This window comes from Boleophthalmus pectinirostris, unplaced genomic scaffold, assembly GCF_026225935.1.
Source record: "Boleophthalmus pectinirostris isolate CB_2022bp ecotype Guang Dong unplaced genomic scaffold, ASM2622593v1 HiC_scaffold_3, whole genome shotgun sequence".
In the NCBI taxonomy this organism is placed as follows: Eukaryota; Metazoa; Chordata; class Actinopteri; order Gobiiformes; family Gobiidae; genus Boleophthalmus; species Boleophthalmus pectinirostris.
Window position 1 is genome coordinate 22889647 of NW_026571299.1, and position 14155 is coordinate 22903801.

A 14155-nucleotide genomic window follows, 5' to 3' on the forward strand; every position below is an offset into this window, starting at 1 on the left:
ATGCCGTGGAAGCAGAAAGCCCAAACCTTACTGTAATAATAATAATAATGCATCAGTTTTATACAGCGCTCTTTAGGACACTCAAAGACACTTTACAGATCTTTATTCATTCACTCCAGACCTGGTGGTGGTAAACTACTACCAGTGTTGGGGAGTAACAGATTACATGTACCAGCGTTACATAATCAGAGTACAAATTATGAGTAACTGTATTCAGTTACAGTTACTGTTTCCATGAGTGGTAATTGGATTACAGTTACTTTGTTAAAATTAATGGATTACACGGCGGTATTTCCTGTTTTCACATTTTGGGCTAAACCAGGACTAAACCCGGACTAAACCTGGATTAAGCCAGGAGTAAACCAGGACTAAAACCAAGACTAAACCAGGACTAAAACCAGGTCTAAAACTCGGACTAAACCCGGACTAAACCTGGATTAAGCCAGGACTAAACCTGGACTAAACCAGGACTAAAACCAGTATAAACCAGGACTCAACCAGGACTAAATCAGGACTAAAACCAGGACTAAACCAGGTTTAAGACACTAACAGTAGGTGGACATAATTTAAAGCAGCAGTGATCTCATATAAAAATAATTTCTCTATCAATAATATTTTTAATTAGATTAAACATCTCCGTCTTTGCTTCTCTACAGTAAACAAAAGTCTGTTCATGGAGACTTGGGCTCAGACAATTTGAAGACAACAAACATGAATTTTCAGGATGTGGTTGGTACATTCATGTAGTTTTAAAAAAACAAGATATATATATATATATATATATATATATATATATATATATATATACAGATTACATATCCCAAAATGTAGTTTGTAACGGAATCCATTAAATTACTTAAAGTGATAACATAATCTGAATACTTTGGATTACTTGATATGGTCATGTTTTTTAAAACTACATGAATGTACCAACCACATCCTGAAAATTCATGTTTGTTGTCTTCAAATTGTCTGAGCCCAAGTCTCCATGAACAGACTTTTGTTTACTGTAGAGAAGCAAAGACGGAGATGTTTAATCTAATTAAAAATATTATTGATAGAGAAATGATTTTTATATGAGATCACTGCTGCTTTAAATTATGTCCACCTACTGTTAGTGTCATATTGTTTAATCCTGCTTTAGACCTGGTTTAGTCCTTGTTTAGTCCTGGTTTAGACCTGGTTTAGTCCTGGTTTAGACCTGTTTTAGTCCTGTTTTAGACCTAGTTTAGTCCTGCTTTAGACCTGGTTTAGTCCTTGTTTAGACCTGGTTTAGTCCTGGTTTAGACCTGGTTTAGACCTGGCTTAGTCCTGGTTTAGTCCTGGTTTAGTCCTGGTTTAGACCTGGTTGAGACCTGTTTTAGTCCTAGTTTAGACCTGGTTTAGTCCTGGTTTAGACCTGGTTCAGACCTGGTTTAGACCTGATTCAGACCTGGTTTAGTTCTGGTTTAGACCTGGTTTAGTTCTGGGTTTAGACCTGGTTTAGACCGGATTTAATTCTGGGTTTAGTCCTGGGTTTAGATTTGGTTTAGACCTGGTTTAGACCTGATTTATACAATCAAATACAGTCTGAAATTACAATTCAAATCCCCAAACAACAGGACTTGTTTGAATAAGAGTATTATCGGTTCTGTCTTTAGGCGTAGGTGTGTGCAGGTTTTTTTTTTTTTTTTCTGTTTTGTTTTGTTGTTGTTTTTTTTACCTCCACACCCAGGTAAAAATACCAGAAATGCTTGGGCCGGGACGCCGCGCTGTGATTGGCTGACGCGGGGTGAAGTGCGCTGCGTCACGGTGGATGTGCCGGAGCCTGTCTTTACCCCGCTGCAGTCCTGAGCCGCATCGCGTCTGATCCGCACCAAAAACGCTTCTACAGCCATGGTAAGCGTCTGTTTTCAAGCGCGTAACCTGGACATGTGCATAGATTGATTCCGCTTTAGATCGCGTACGTGCTCGTTTTTGCATGGATCGATATCGGTAGAAAATGCGCATCGGTATTTTTGGCCCAAATCCTGCAGCGTCCAGTCAGGCTAACCAGCTCTTAGCAACCAAGCGATGCGATTTCGATCAAAATATTGTCCAAAAATGTTAAATATTGATGTATTTGTGGTGCTTTACGTTAACCTCTTGTGTGTTTATTTTTTTATCTTTCAGTCTAACTTCTCCGATGACCAAATTATGGGTAAGTCCAGTCCCCAAAACCTCGTTAATTCATTGTTTACAGGGCCCATGTTAGGCTATTTTCTGATCTATGATGTAATGTTATTTCCTCTTCACAAATATACCTGCACTTTTGGTTCATTCACACATATTTGGTTCTTCTCTTAAACAGAAAACACTCTGTTCCACCTTGTGATGTCATGTGGTAATACAGGAAATTCTCCTCTGAGTATTTAAACTCCAGACACCTTTTGAACGTGCGTTAATCATTAGATCTAGAATTAATCATCTCTTCTGAATATAAAGTAAAAGGAGCGGTTTCATGACATCACAAGGTGGAACAGAGCATTTTGAGCTTTGGAGATGTAGACAGATTAATAATAATAAAGACTTACTTAAACGTGAATGAAAGCACAACTGTTTTGATGAGGTAACAACATTCTAACATGAATTAAAGCTCTCAAGAATCCATTTTGTGTAATATAGAATCTGTTGGACTAAAAAAGTAACAGTACATGAGTTAAAGTGGTTGTGTGTAACTTTATAGCTGAGCACTTTTCCACTTTGGATTCTCACAGGTAAAAGTGTTGAGTGATTTGATGGATAAACAACTATTTTTGTTTACTCATGCACCAGTTAACCAAGTTTGAAAACCACGTCAGTGTTTTTAGATACTACCACTTAGGTTGACCAGATTTTCAAATCAAAAACTGGAACATCCCTGATTTGTTGGTGGTTGGTAATAATAAAATTGTGAAAAGAGAGCATACTTAAGGAAAACTGTCACTATAGTTATGTTTTCTTTGGGTTATGGTCCTTTTTAAGCAGCTTTTTTGTATTTTACCAACACAAATGATGACAAATGATGAGTTTATGTCTTTCTTTACTGTTGTCAGGGATCAGATTGGTCAAAATAGCAACACCTGGGACATTTCTGTTATAAAACTGAGACAAATCTCTGGTTTTAGATAAATCTGCTGGAACAGGAGACACATTGTTCAAAACTGGTGCTATCATGGAGTAAACGGAGACATCTGGTCACCCTACTAATACTACTTTTTAAAAGTTGTGTATGTTTTCTGATTGTCCTCATTAGTTAAGCATGGTAACCAGAATATTGAGTTGTGTGGATACATTTGGTGCAAATTGACTAGTGTGAATGTCAGATCTGTGTTTTATTATTACCAGTTTTAAGAGTAGTTTTGCTGCTTTGATCAGTGCAGTTGTTTGAGTGCAGCTTGTATTTGAATAGTTATTTGTATACTAGCGGGACACTGGTTCAAGACAGTTCCTTTACACATATCAGTGGCTGTCCAAGTAATTGGATTAATATTGTTTTAAAATCTCAGATTTCTGCTGGGACTATGGCCACAATAATACTTTTTAGTTTCCTTATGGTCTTTACTTGAGTTCTTTAAAAGATGTGCAGCTGTGCAGTTAATTGAATATTAATAATGTCTGTATCTTGTCGGGGTGGGAATCTGTGGCTCTCACAGGATTCAGTTTGACTGTGATTCTGAGACTCACAAGTCGATGCACGAACGTTTGACTGGTTGACTGCATTTTACCTTTCAATTCAAATGAGTGGCTACTTTTTTCAAACGTGCAGAGAAATGTCCACGTGGCTCACAGAGAAGAGGAGGAGCTTCAATTAAATCTAAAATTCCAATTCCTGGCGTGTCTGCATCAATTCAGAATAATTTTTTATAGAGCCCGACCGATTTTATCAGTTGACCGATATTATCGTCCGATATGGGGCACTTTCCCGTGGGCATGTTATACCTCGTTATAAAGCTTAGATTATCTACATTATGTTCATTTAATCCAATTTACAGTCAGATAAATGCCCTAATATGTGGCTCCACATCAGTATTTATCTGCGGAGTCATTTGTCTGTGTGTGTGTCTGTACTGTCCCTGAACACACCACAGAGTCGCGTCACTCACGTGTGTTTGTTTACACGCGCAGACATAGATCCAAACACTGAGATTATATTCTTTTTACAGACAATCGGTTTGAGTCTGGATTTAAAGGACATTTATTAGTGCAGACTTGTGATGTGAGGAGGAGCCTGTGTGAGCGGTGAGTGTTGGAAATGTGTCGACTTTGAAGCTACTTTTGTTTTTTCTCATTAGTTAGCTATTAGCTGCTGTAGCTCCCGCACATAAACAGGCTGTTTTCTCTTCTATTGGTCTATTGTAAAGTGACTACATTGGCCGTATATTTGTTACTGGACCTGCACTGACATGTAAATGAACTGTGAATAGAGGTGTGAATGATGATAATTGCGCATGTATTTACGGCTAAAGGCTAATAGCGCTAGTTTCTTTACCTGCTAGTAGTGATGGGTCGGTCTCGAACGAAACGGCTCTTAGAGCTTCACACCGCGTGCAGACTCGTGGTAGTTTGACAGCGGCAGCGGCTCAAAACGAAATTTTCAGAATTATGCGTGTGCATAGGATAGAAAAAATGTGCATGTTTGGCTGTAGTTCAGCATAAAATAAATAAACCAGGACTAATCTTGGGCTCGAGAGAGGGAGAGAGATAGACACCGAGTCCCGACACTCAGTCCTGGTTCAGTTCTGGTTTAGTCCTGTTTTACACATGGTTTAGATCCGTTTTAGTCCTGGTTTAGTCCTTTTTTTCCAGTCCTGGTTCAATTCTAGTTTAGTCCTGCTTGCAACAAAACAATCTGAAGAGTTGCTTGGGACCCAAAAGAGCCAGCTGCTTTTAGTGAGCCAAGCCAAAAGGGCCATTTCTCTTAAAAGAACTGGAATACCCATCACTAGTAGCTAGAATGTGATGCAAAAATTCCATTAGGCCGAACTACTGTCTGTAAATATGACGTAAAGAGTCAGAATAACAATAAATGTTGCTTAAATAAACCCAATTTAAAATCCACTAGAGCCAAACCTAAGTTTTTTAAACAATTCAAGATTTACAGTGAATTTTAACATCACTGAATATATCGGTGATTATATCGGGTATCGGCAGCTCCAACTCCCATTATATCAGTATCATATCGGCCGCAACAAAATCCATATCGGTCGGGCTGTAATTTTTTATACTCATCGTTAAAAAAACTGTTGTTTTACTCATCCCTAGTAACATGAGGCTTGGAGTTCAGAGTGAATAAATTTGACTATTTCTTGTTTTTTAATTGCACTAATGTGAAAGCCTGCCTTGAGTGTGGAAAGTCATCCTTATTCATTTTTAAAATGAAAATCTATTGTATTTGATTAATATTAGGAAACCTAAATGTGATGCACTTTTGGTCATATATGACCCAGCCTTCTGTTTTACCTTGATACATTTACCAAGTGACAGTATATCATGAACAGTTGGTGATTTTCAGACTCTAGAATGTGATGTCAGACTTCCAGATCGGGACAGGAGACAGTTTCCTATAGATCCCACTGTACTTTATCATGAAATCTCCAAAAGGTAAATTCACAAATGTTGAATATGATCATTTCTATTTGTGAATAGTCCCTAGAATTCTATATTAATACATTTTTAACCATATTCATTTTTGCTGACTCCATCTGTATTAAATATTATCGTCTTATCCAGTGCTGTGATGTCATTTGAGATCCAGCAGTATGATATGGCCCAGCCCTGCAGGATTACCTTACAGCCCCCACAACTGAGTAATATTTTTGTCATAAAATGGGTCACTGTTAAAAGAATATGTCTGAGCTCATTCAGGGCGACCTCTTCTTTCTCCTCAGCTTTCACACATGTTTCAGTTTTAATGAACTTGGTGCCAAAGGGCATTCATGTGGCTCAGTGAACCACAAATGTCACGACAGAACCAGTTCTTGCACTGTCATGTCTCTGCTCATTCAAATCAACCTATTGAGTGTTGACAGCTGCAGTTTGAGCCTGGAGGACATGTGCTCGAGATGAGCATATATATATATATATAATATATGTGTGTGTGTATATAATGTGGACGTGTGCTACTGTGCACAGTGTGCAGTGGCTCACAAATCACAAAAGTTCCTTTTCTTGGGGAGGGTCCATCACCTTCTTACTTGTTTCCATGGAGATGGTATTTCTTTGCTTGAAATGATCCACAGTATGGCATTAAACTGTGTTTAGGACCGATTTTTGCAATCTCATTCTGAGCAGGGTTGCCTCTCCACAGATCTGACCGAGAACTTGTCTTTGTCTACTGGTGTCAGCTTCTAGTCTGCATAAAGATAATTTAGTTTAACACCGTACTGTGAGATATTTGATAACATCTCTATGGAGACACGCAAGTAGTGGACTAGAAAATGTATATAGTTTCTCTTTAACACCCTAAATGTGATGAGAATTAGTGCTGTACGATACTAAGGAATGGACTCGATACTCGATATCGACTACGATACAACAATGAAGATAAAAAGTGGTCCTTGTGTGTGCAGAGTATAAGGAGGCGTTCATGCTGTTCGACCGCACTGGAGATGGGAAGATCTTCTACAGTCAGTGTGGAGACGTGATGAGAGCTCTGGGACAAAACCCCATCAACGCTGATGTCCTCAAGGTCCTGGGCAACCCCAAGATGGAAGGTGCTTTAACACAAACTCTACTGTTCTATCACTGTGGTGGTGGGTCCCTCTCGAATAAAAGAAAATTCATTTGTAGTGCACAATTTGTACACAAAGTTATTAAATGTTTTACAGAACAAGGAAAAAATGATTCAGATCATGATGATGAACTGAATGACCTCGATGAAGAGAATTTCTAGTCTGAGGATCCATTGCAGATCAGTAGATGAAGACAAGACAACATGTGATGTGATGGGGAGATGATTAACTCTGTTTGATACTTGATCTTAATTTGAACAAACGAGAGATTTACTACAAATGTCATAAGGCTTCAGCCTCTGTATAGAACTTTTTCTGAAGGAACGTCTGCTTCTGTTCGTTTCCTTTAATCTGACACAATATGCCATAAAACATATCTGGAGAATGTTCCAAAGTAAGATTTTAACTTTCTATTCCTTTGGAGTTATGCAGGTTAAGTGCCACCTCCAGAAACTTCCATAGACACTCAAATTATTTTACCAACTAAGCAGCTGGTTTTAAACACACACTGACCCATCTTAAATATTGTAGGCTCCTGGAACTGTACTCGTCAGTATGTTTGTACTCAGATCTTATTTCAAATCAAGTTTAGCTGGTTTTAGTTTTGCAGCTGGTGTGTTATATTGCAGTTCTGTTCATTATGTATATATTCCAGCATTCACATTTCCATTTTTGCAGAGATGAACCACAAGATGGTGGACTTTGAGCATTTCTTGCCGATGCTTCAGACCATCGCCAAAAACAAAGATACGGTCACGTTTGAGGACATGGTGGAGGGACTCCGAGTGTTCGACAAAGATGGAACTGGGACCGTGATGGGCTCAGAGATACGGCACGTCCTCACCACTCTGGGTGAGTCTTACACGACGCAATCGGCCCTAATCACAGAGCCGCCTGGTTCCGCTTCTCTCAAAACTCAAGAGCCGCACTTCCTGTTGCGTTCATTGTGTATTGGAAATTAGCCAAGTCATGCTAAAATAGGCTTAGACTTAGATTTAGACAGACTTTAATGATCCACAAGGGAAATGACTGTATTTTCAAACTACAGTAGCCAGACATCCACTCATACCTGATTGATGCACCTATCCCCGCCCCCGGGAGAGCTGGAAATCTGCTGAAATCCTACAAGAATCTGACATGATACAGACAGGACGGAGGCTCTTTCTGGAGGAGACGAGCAGCAGATACTGACACACAGAGCGCCCTCTCATGGCTGTCAGTGTGACAATAACAAGCATGTGAAATTATATATTTTAATTAGTGATGGGTGAATGGAGCCTCGTGCAGCATTGACACCTCTGTCGCAATATTGTGTCATGGTTCGTCTGAGGCCTTGGAGAAACACTGACCTCTAGTGGACAAATTTAAAAATAAGACAATACTTGACAACAACAAGAACAACAACAACAAGAAGTAAAGAGCAACATAAATAACATGCTATAAATAAGAAAATAGGCGTTACCTTGTTAGGTGGAATTAGATCAAAGTGATCCCAAACCATGGATCGCTTTTTTCTACTTGTAGATGCCATCGAAAATGAAACAAATGCCAAAAGTCACCAAAATCATCACGTCACACAATACTCCTCACTACCAACATTTTTAAGAAATATTAGTGCATCTTTTATACTGTAGCAGTTTAGCGCTTGTCAAACCATGGAAGTGCACTGAACACTCTGAAGCACTCTGAACCAATCGCAGAGCGGAACATTCGCTGAGCCAATGAAACGCTTCGACACACTGAAGCGATTGACACGCAGATCGAAGCAGTAGGGGAAGGGGCCGACACTTCCACACTTTGGTCACGTGAGCGGCTGCTGTGAGACGAGCTCCGAGGCAGTGCCTCAGAGCAATTTGTTTCAGAAAGACCGAGACGTGCTCCAGAGCTCCGACTCATTTGCCCATCACAACTTTTAATATAGAAGTCGCACCAGAGTATAACTTGCAAGGCCACAAAAACCATGAAACAAAGTGCGAATTATAGTCCGAAAAATACGGTACTTGGACTCAAACATCACATATGACAATAACAAAGAGTAAAAATATATATAAAAATCGTAAGATAAATCTATATTTAAAATATTAGACAGAGAACAGCAGACCTCAACACATATACATGGTCACAGGCCGCGTGTTCAGACCTTTGCTATGATATAGTTCACCGGAGGAAGCTTCTGTGTGCATAAAAGAAGGTCTTTGTGTCTTGAAGTTAGTGCTAACTAAAATTAAACTGAATTACTGATGTTGAAATAGCTCTACGATCTGAATGATCTTACACAGAAAAACAGTCGACTTGTCATTTTCATAAAGTTGTTTTGTGTTCTATTTTGCGATTTAGATTCGTAATGACCAGATTTTCAAAATTCTAAACTGGGACACACCTTTTGTTTGGGACGTTTGGTGTAAATAAAATTGAGAAAAGAGCGAGTAAGTGTCAGTCATGATCTGAGGGGCTTCTGTTGCTGCATTTTTTTTTGCTTTATTGTCATTCACGAACACGGATTTCTGTATTTTGGCAAAACAAATGACAATTTAAATCAGATTAGTTAGAAATTGTGATAGTCCTGGTTTAGTCCTGGTTTAGTCCTGGTTTAGTCCTTAGTTTAAATCAAATAAGGACACTTGGGACATTTCTTGTATAAAACTGGGACAAATCAGTGGTTTTGTATAAATCTGCTGGGTCAGGGGACACAGGCTCAAAACTGGGACTGTCCCGGGGAAAAGGGGACGTCTGGTCGCACTACATTAGTTTCTCTTTAGCATTAGACACAAACACATACTTTTATCCACACAGAATCTTCCCTCTGTGAGGTGTTTACATTGTTGTAAAAGTCTAAACAGGCTGTCTGTGATTATCCGTGTGTAACCTGCTGTCCTGTCTGATATTTAAATAAACATTTATTTTGGCGTGACTCGGTTAATTACCAGTACACAATAAATGAAACAGCAAGTGCAGCTCCACAGTTTGAGAGAAGTGGAATTAACCAGGCAGCTTCATGAATACTGACAAAAGACAAACTCAGAGCAACAACATCAAAACTGAAACTTATTATGTTAATAACATAATGTGTTATTATGTTAATATGTTACTTCTGGTGAATAAAGTATTTCCAAAACAAATACAGGTAACATGGAGATCTAAATATATGATGTGTTAGCAGGAAATACCACCACATTTTCATGTATGTGTTTTGAATTGTTTTTTTTTTGTTTTTGTTGTTTGTAATAATAGTACACATTTTTCTACACAATTATATTTCCATGTTTAGGTGAGAAAATGACAGAGGAGGAGGTGGAGACACTTTTAGTTGGACTTGAAGACTCAAATGGCTCTTTAAACTATGAAGGTACTGTGGTGTGCAGTGTTTATGGAGAACAGGAGATTAGATCTCTACACTCATGTTCTGCAACAAGATTCTTGTATTAGTTTAGCTCGGGGCTGGGCAATTCTTTTTTCTATGGGGCCACATGAGAAACAGAAAATATTCTGTTCTGCATAATATTAATTGTATTTTGACTGGTAAGAGTTTATGTTATGACTAAGTAATGAAAGAGTGAGGTTGCGTTACAAAAAATGTTATTTAAGAAAAACACCTCTAAAGTAGAAGAAATGCAGCTTTGATCCATACATGAGGTCAAATGATCAGAATCAACCAGGGTGCTGTATGTGGCCCGGGAGCTGGACGGTGCCCAGGTCTGCATGAGTGCACCAAAACTGCAAAGATTTAGTTGCATTTTACTTTCAAATCTTGTCCTTCATCATAGAGTTATGTAGAAAAATCAGTTATCAGCTTCTTAAATATGAATAAAGACTGTAAAGAGACACTATTTTGAACAGCTATTTTAAATGAACAAGTCTCCAAGGTTTTGCTCATTCACTCATTTTGTAGCAGTTCTGGTTTAGTTCTAGTTGAGTCCAGTTTCTGTTCCGGGGTTTAGTCTCAGTTTTGGTGAGGTGAATGCTCTTTAAAGGGGCATTGTGTCACTTTTCTGCTTGGGGGTCCGCCACGTACTTGTTTCTGTGGATATGTCATCGCTCTGCCTGAAATGTTCCACAGTGTGACATTAAACAGCTCTACTTTACATCTACTAAATTACAGGTGGTTTTATAGCTCAAAAATACCTAGAAAACAGACATTCTGACTGTGAGCGGGGTCGCCTCTCCACAGATCTGACCTGTAACTTGCTCTGGTTTGGGCTCCATGAAGATAAAGGTTTAATGCCACACTGTGAAACATTCCAGACAAAGAAATAACATCTGCATGAATAAAAAATATATGAATAAATAAACAGTAAGTAAACAGTTCTCCTTTAAATGCTGAAAATCCTCTCACAAGTTTTGTTGCAGTCCTGGTTTAGTTCTGGTCGAGTACGGTCAAGGGGTGGGCGATATCTCGATATTATAAATTTATCGAGATATTTTTTAAACTTGATATGAATTCTGACATCGTATTTAATTCTGCTGTCTTTTTGTTTTGTTCATTTCCCCAGAGCTCGTGAGGATGGTGATGAACGGTTGAACACTGGACAAACCCCGATCTCAGCTTTAACCCTTTCCGTGTTTTAGTTTTGTCTTTCGTCTGACGCTTCTATGTTTTTCTTTCTTCACTCGCTCTGTTTAGTTTCGGTTTCAGTGCCTTTTCTGTCCCTTGTGAACCTCATCTTTTTGTATTTCTGCTTTTGGTGAGTCTTTCGGACTGTGCCATTGTGGATAAGGAAAACGTCACCTCTGTATTGAATAAAATGTCATGTTTTACCATTTGGAACTGGCTCATTTCTCTCATTCGTCTACATTTTGTTCATCGTAAACTGCAGTGATCAGTCTATCCTTTTTTTCATGTTCTCTTCAGATGTTCATACATGTACTATGAGCGGTGTTGGGAAGGTTACTTTTAAAATGTATTCCCCTACATATTACAGATTACAGACCCCAAAATGTAGTTTGTAACGGAATCCAGTAAATTACTTAAAAGTGAGTAATGTAATCTGAATACTCTGGATTACTTGATTTTCTGTAGAGAAGCAAAGACACGGATATCTTCACACAAGATGTTTTGTCTGTTAAAAGAAAATAAAAAGCCCAGACTTTACTGAACCGTATTAAAACTATTACTGATAGAAGAGGAGAAGACACGGTCCACGCAGCATGGTTTCGTCCTGTTAAATTCTGTTTTAGTCCTGTTTTAGTCCTGGTTTAGACCTGGTTTAGATCTGGTTTAGATCTGGTTTAGCCCTGGTTTTAGCCCCAGTTTAGATCTAGTTTAGACCTGGTTTTAGTCCTGGTTTAGTCCTGGTTTAGACCTGGTTTAGACCTGGTTTAGATCTGGTTTAGCCCTGGTTTTAGCCCCAGTTTAGATCTAGTTTAGACCTGGTTTTAGTCCTGGTTTAGACCTGGTTTAGATCTAGTTTAGACCTGGTTTTAGTCCTGGTTCAATCCTGATTTAGTCTTGGTTTAGGCTTGGTCTAAGACTAAGAGAGTCAGTTACACTAGGGTGTTTGATTGACAACCTAAAAGCCAATAGAAAATGAGGGAGCCTCGTTATCTATTGGTTGATGTTTATCTGGCCTCACTACATCCACAGTTGATAGATTTTCATTCTTTTTTTTTTTTTTGTTATCATAATTATAAGGCTGCTGTGTCTCTGTAATGGTATTTTAAACTTTCACTGACAATTTGAAACAAAAACTAAAAATCCTCCATACAACCTTTAAAACCACACACTAAATATTCAATATTTGCTTTATCAAGGTAGATTTTCAAAAAAAAAAAAAAACTTGCAGTAAAAAGTACATTTTTAATTGATGTAAGGTAATTTGGGTCAATTCACCTGGAAGCCTGAGGGCCAAGAAAAATTTGTCCGAGGGCCGCATTTTGGACATGCCTGGTGTAGGTGAAAACTGATTTCTTTAGCTCTCAAGTCTCAAACACAGGACAATATCAGATTACTCAAACATGAATCATACAAAATACAACTCTTATGATTGCTATAACTCATAATAGTTGATTTTTACACATGTTCTCTTTAAGAATAAACATTTTTGTAGGCCTAAAATTTATAAATGATAAAAGCAGTTTTGAGAATGTCTGAAAATCATCTCTTTGTACACTTACTGTTTTTGTAGTCAGAAAAAAAAACACTTGTGCCTAATGCCATTATGATGAAAGTAATTCCACTGGATCAGATACAGTGTATATTACAGTATATATTTAGTTCCAACATCACCATTTATTTTTCAACAATTTAAAAACAAATCAGTATTTTGACCTAAATGTTTTGACGATAGAAGCAAATTCAGAACAGTCGCTCAGAACTGCAGTGTTCTGGAAGTAGGACAATGTATTTTTAGCTCGTGGAATTGGAAAGGAGTTCCATTTTACACAGAAGAGGAGAGCGTGACCTGAAGAAACCAATCTGAGATGATTTGAATATTAAAGCTGCATTTTTCTGCTAGAAGATCCAGCACCTGCTCTTTTTCACACAGATGTCATTGCTTTGCCAGGAAAGTTCAACAGTACGGAATTAACCAGAGGTGGGACCAAGTCGTTGTTTTGAGCTTCAAGTAATTTCAAGTCTTTAGATTTTTACAATTTATATGAATTTTAAGTCAAATCAAGTCATGGTATAGAGTTGAAGAAATGCAAATGTTTCCTTTTTAAATGTCTTTTTTATTTTTAGAATAGATTTTAGAGCGAAACATGATCAGAACAGAAAGAATTCACATTTAAAAGTGCTTTTTTGTCATGTAGTTCTCTGTAGTTCCCTCTGTTTTACTGTACTCTGTATATTATTGTATTGTACTGTATATTACTGTAGTACTTTTGAGGATACCACATCACAGTACTTCAGTTACATCCAAAGTAACAAACAGAAGTGGGAGTCATGTTCTAGTTTGTTCATGTAAAATTCACGACATGTATCAATTGAAAAGAGAAAAGTATTTTCTAAAAACTTTTTTTTGTTTTTGTTGGAGAAGCATCAAGTCTTCTCAACTCACAGGCTTCAAGTCTGAATCAAGTCCCAAGTCTTAGTCCATTTTATCATGTCAAGTCTCAAGTCCTAAAAATAGTAACTCTAGTCTGACTTGAGTCCAAGTCACGACCTGCAAGTCCCAACCCATATGGAAAAAAAATGTTTACCACTGTCTTTGTAGCAAATCTTTATATAAGGTTAATATGTGTCATGTGTGGTTTACTCCTGAAAGTCGCCCCTTTTGTATTTTTCTCATACAAATATATTATGAAAAACTAGTAAAGATAAAGTGAACATTTTGCATGACATTTACAGATAATCTGCATGATCAACTATATTTTCTTTGTATGTTCCATGTAATGTTTCTATTCTTTAATTATATGTTGCAGTAAAAAAAATAAAATAAAAATCAGAGTCAAAAGGGGGACTTGAACCCAGATCACACATGTGAAAG

At 37.9% G+C, this 14155-nt stretch overlaps 1 protein-coding gene across 1 annotated transcript; it reads left to right on the forward strand.

The window, feature by feature from the left end:
• The first annotated feature begins 1756 nt into the window (after positions 1 to 1756).
• myl6 (myosin, light chain 6, alkali, smooth muscle and non-muscle) lies at positions 1757 to 11496 on the forward strand. Its single transcript, XM_020923243.2, has 6 exons — positions 1757 to 1878; positions 2152 to 2179; positions 6570 to 6713; positions 7410 to 7583; positions 10000 to 10077; positions 11222 to 11496. Exons 1-6 carry the CDS (start codon positions 1876 to 1878, stop codon positions 11248 to 11250), a joined length of 456 nt encoding a protein of 151 aa, XP_020778902.1. The 5' UTR covers positions 1757 to 1875; the 3' UTR covers positions 11251 to 11496.
• The last annotated feature ends 2659 nt before the right edge of the window (positions 11497 to 14155 follow it).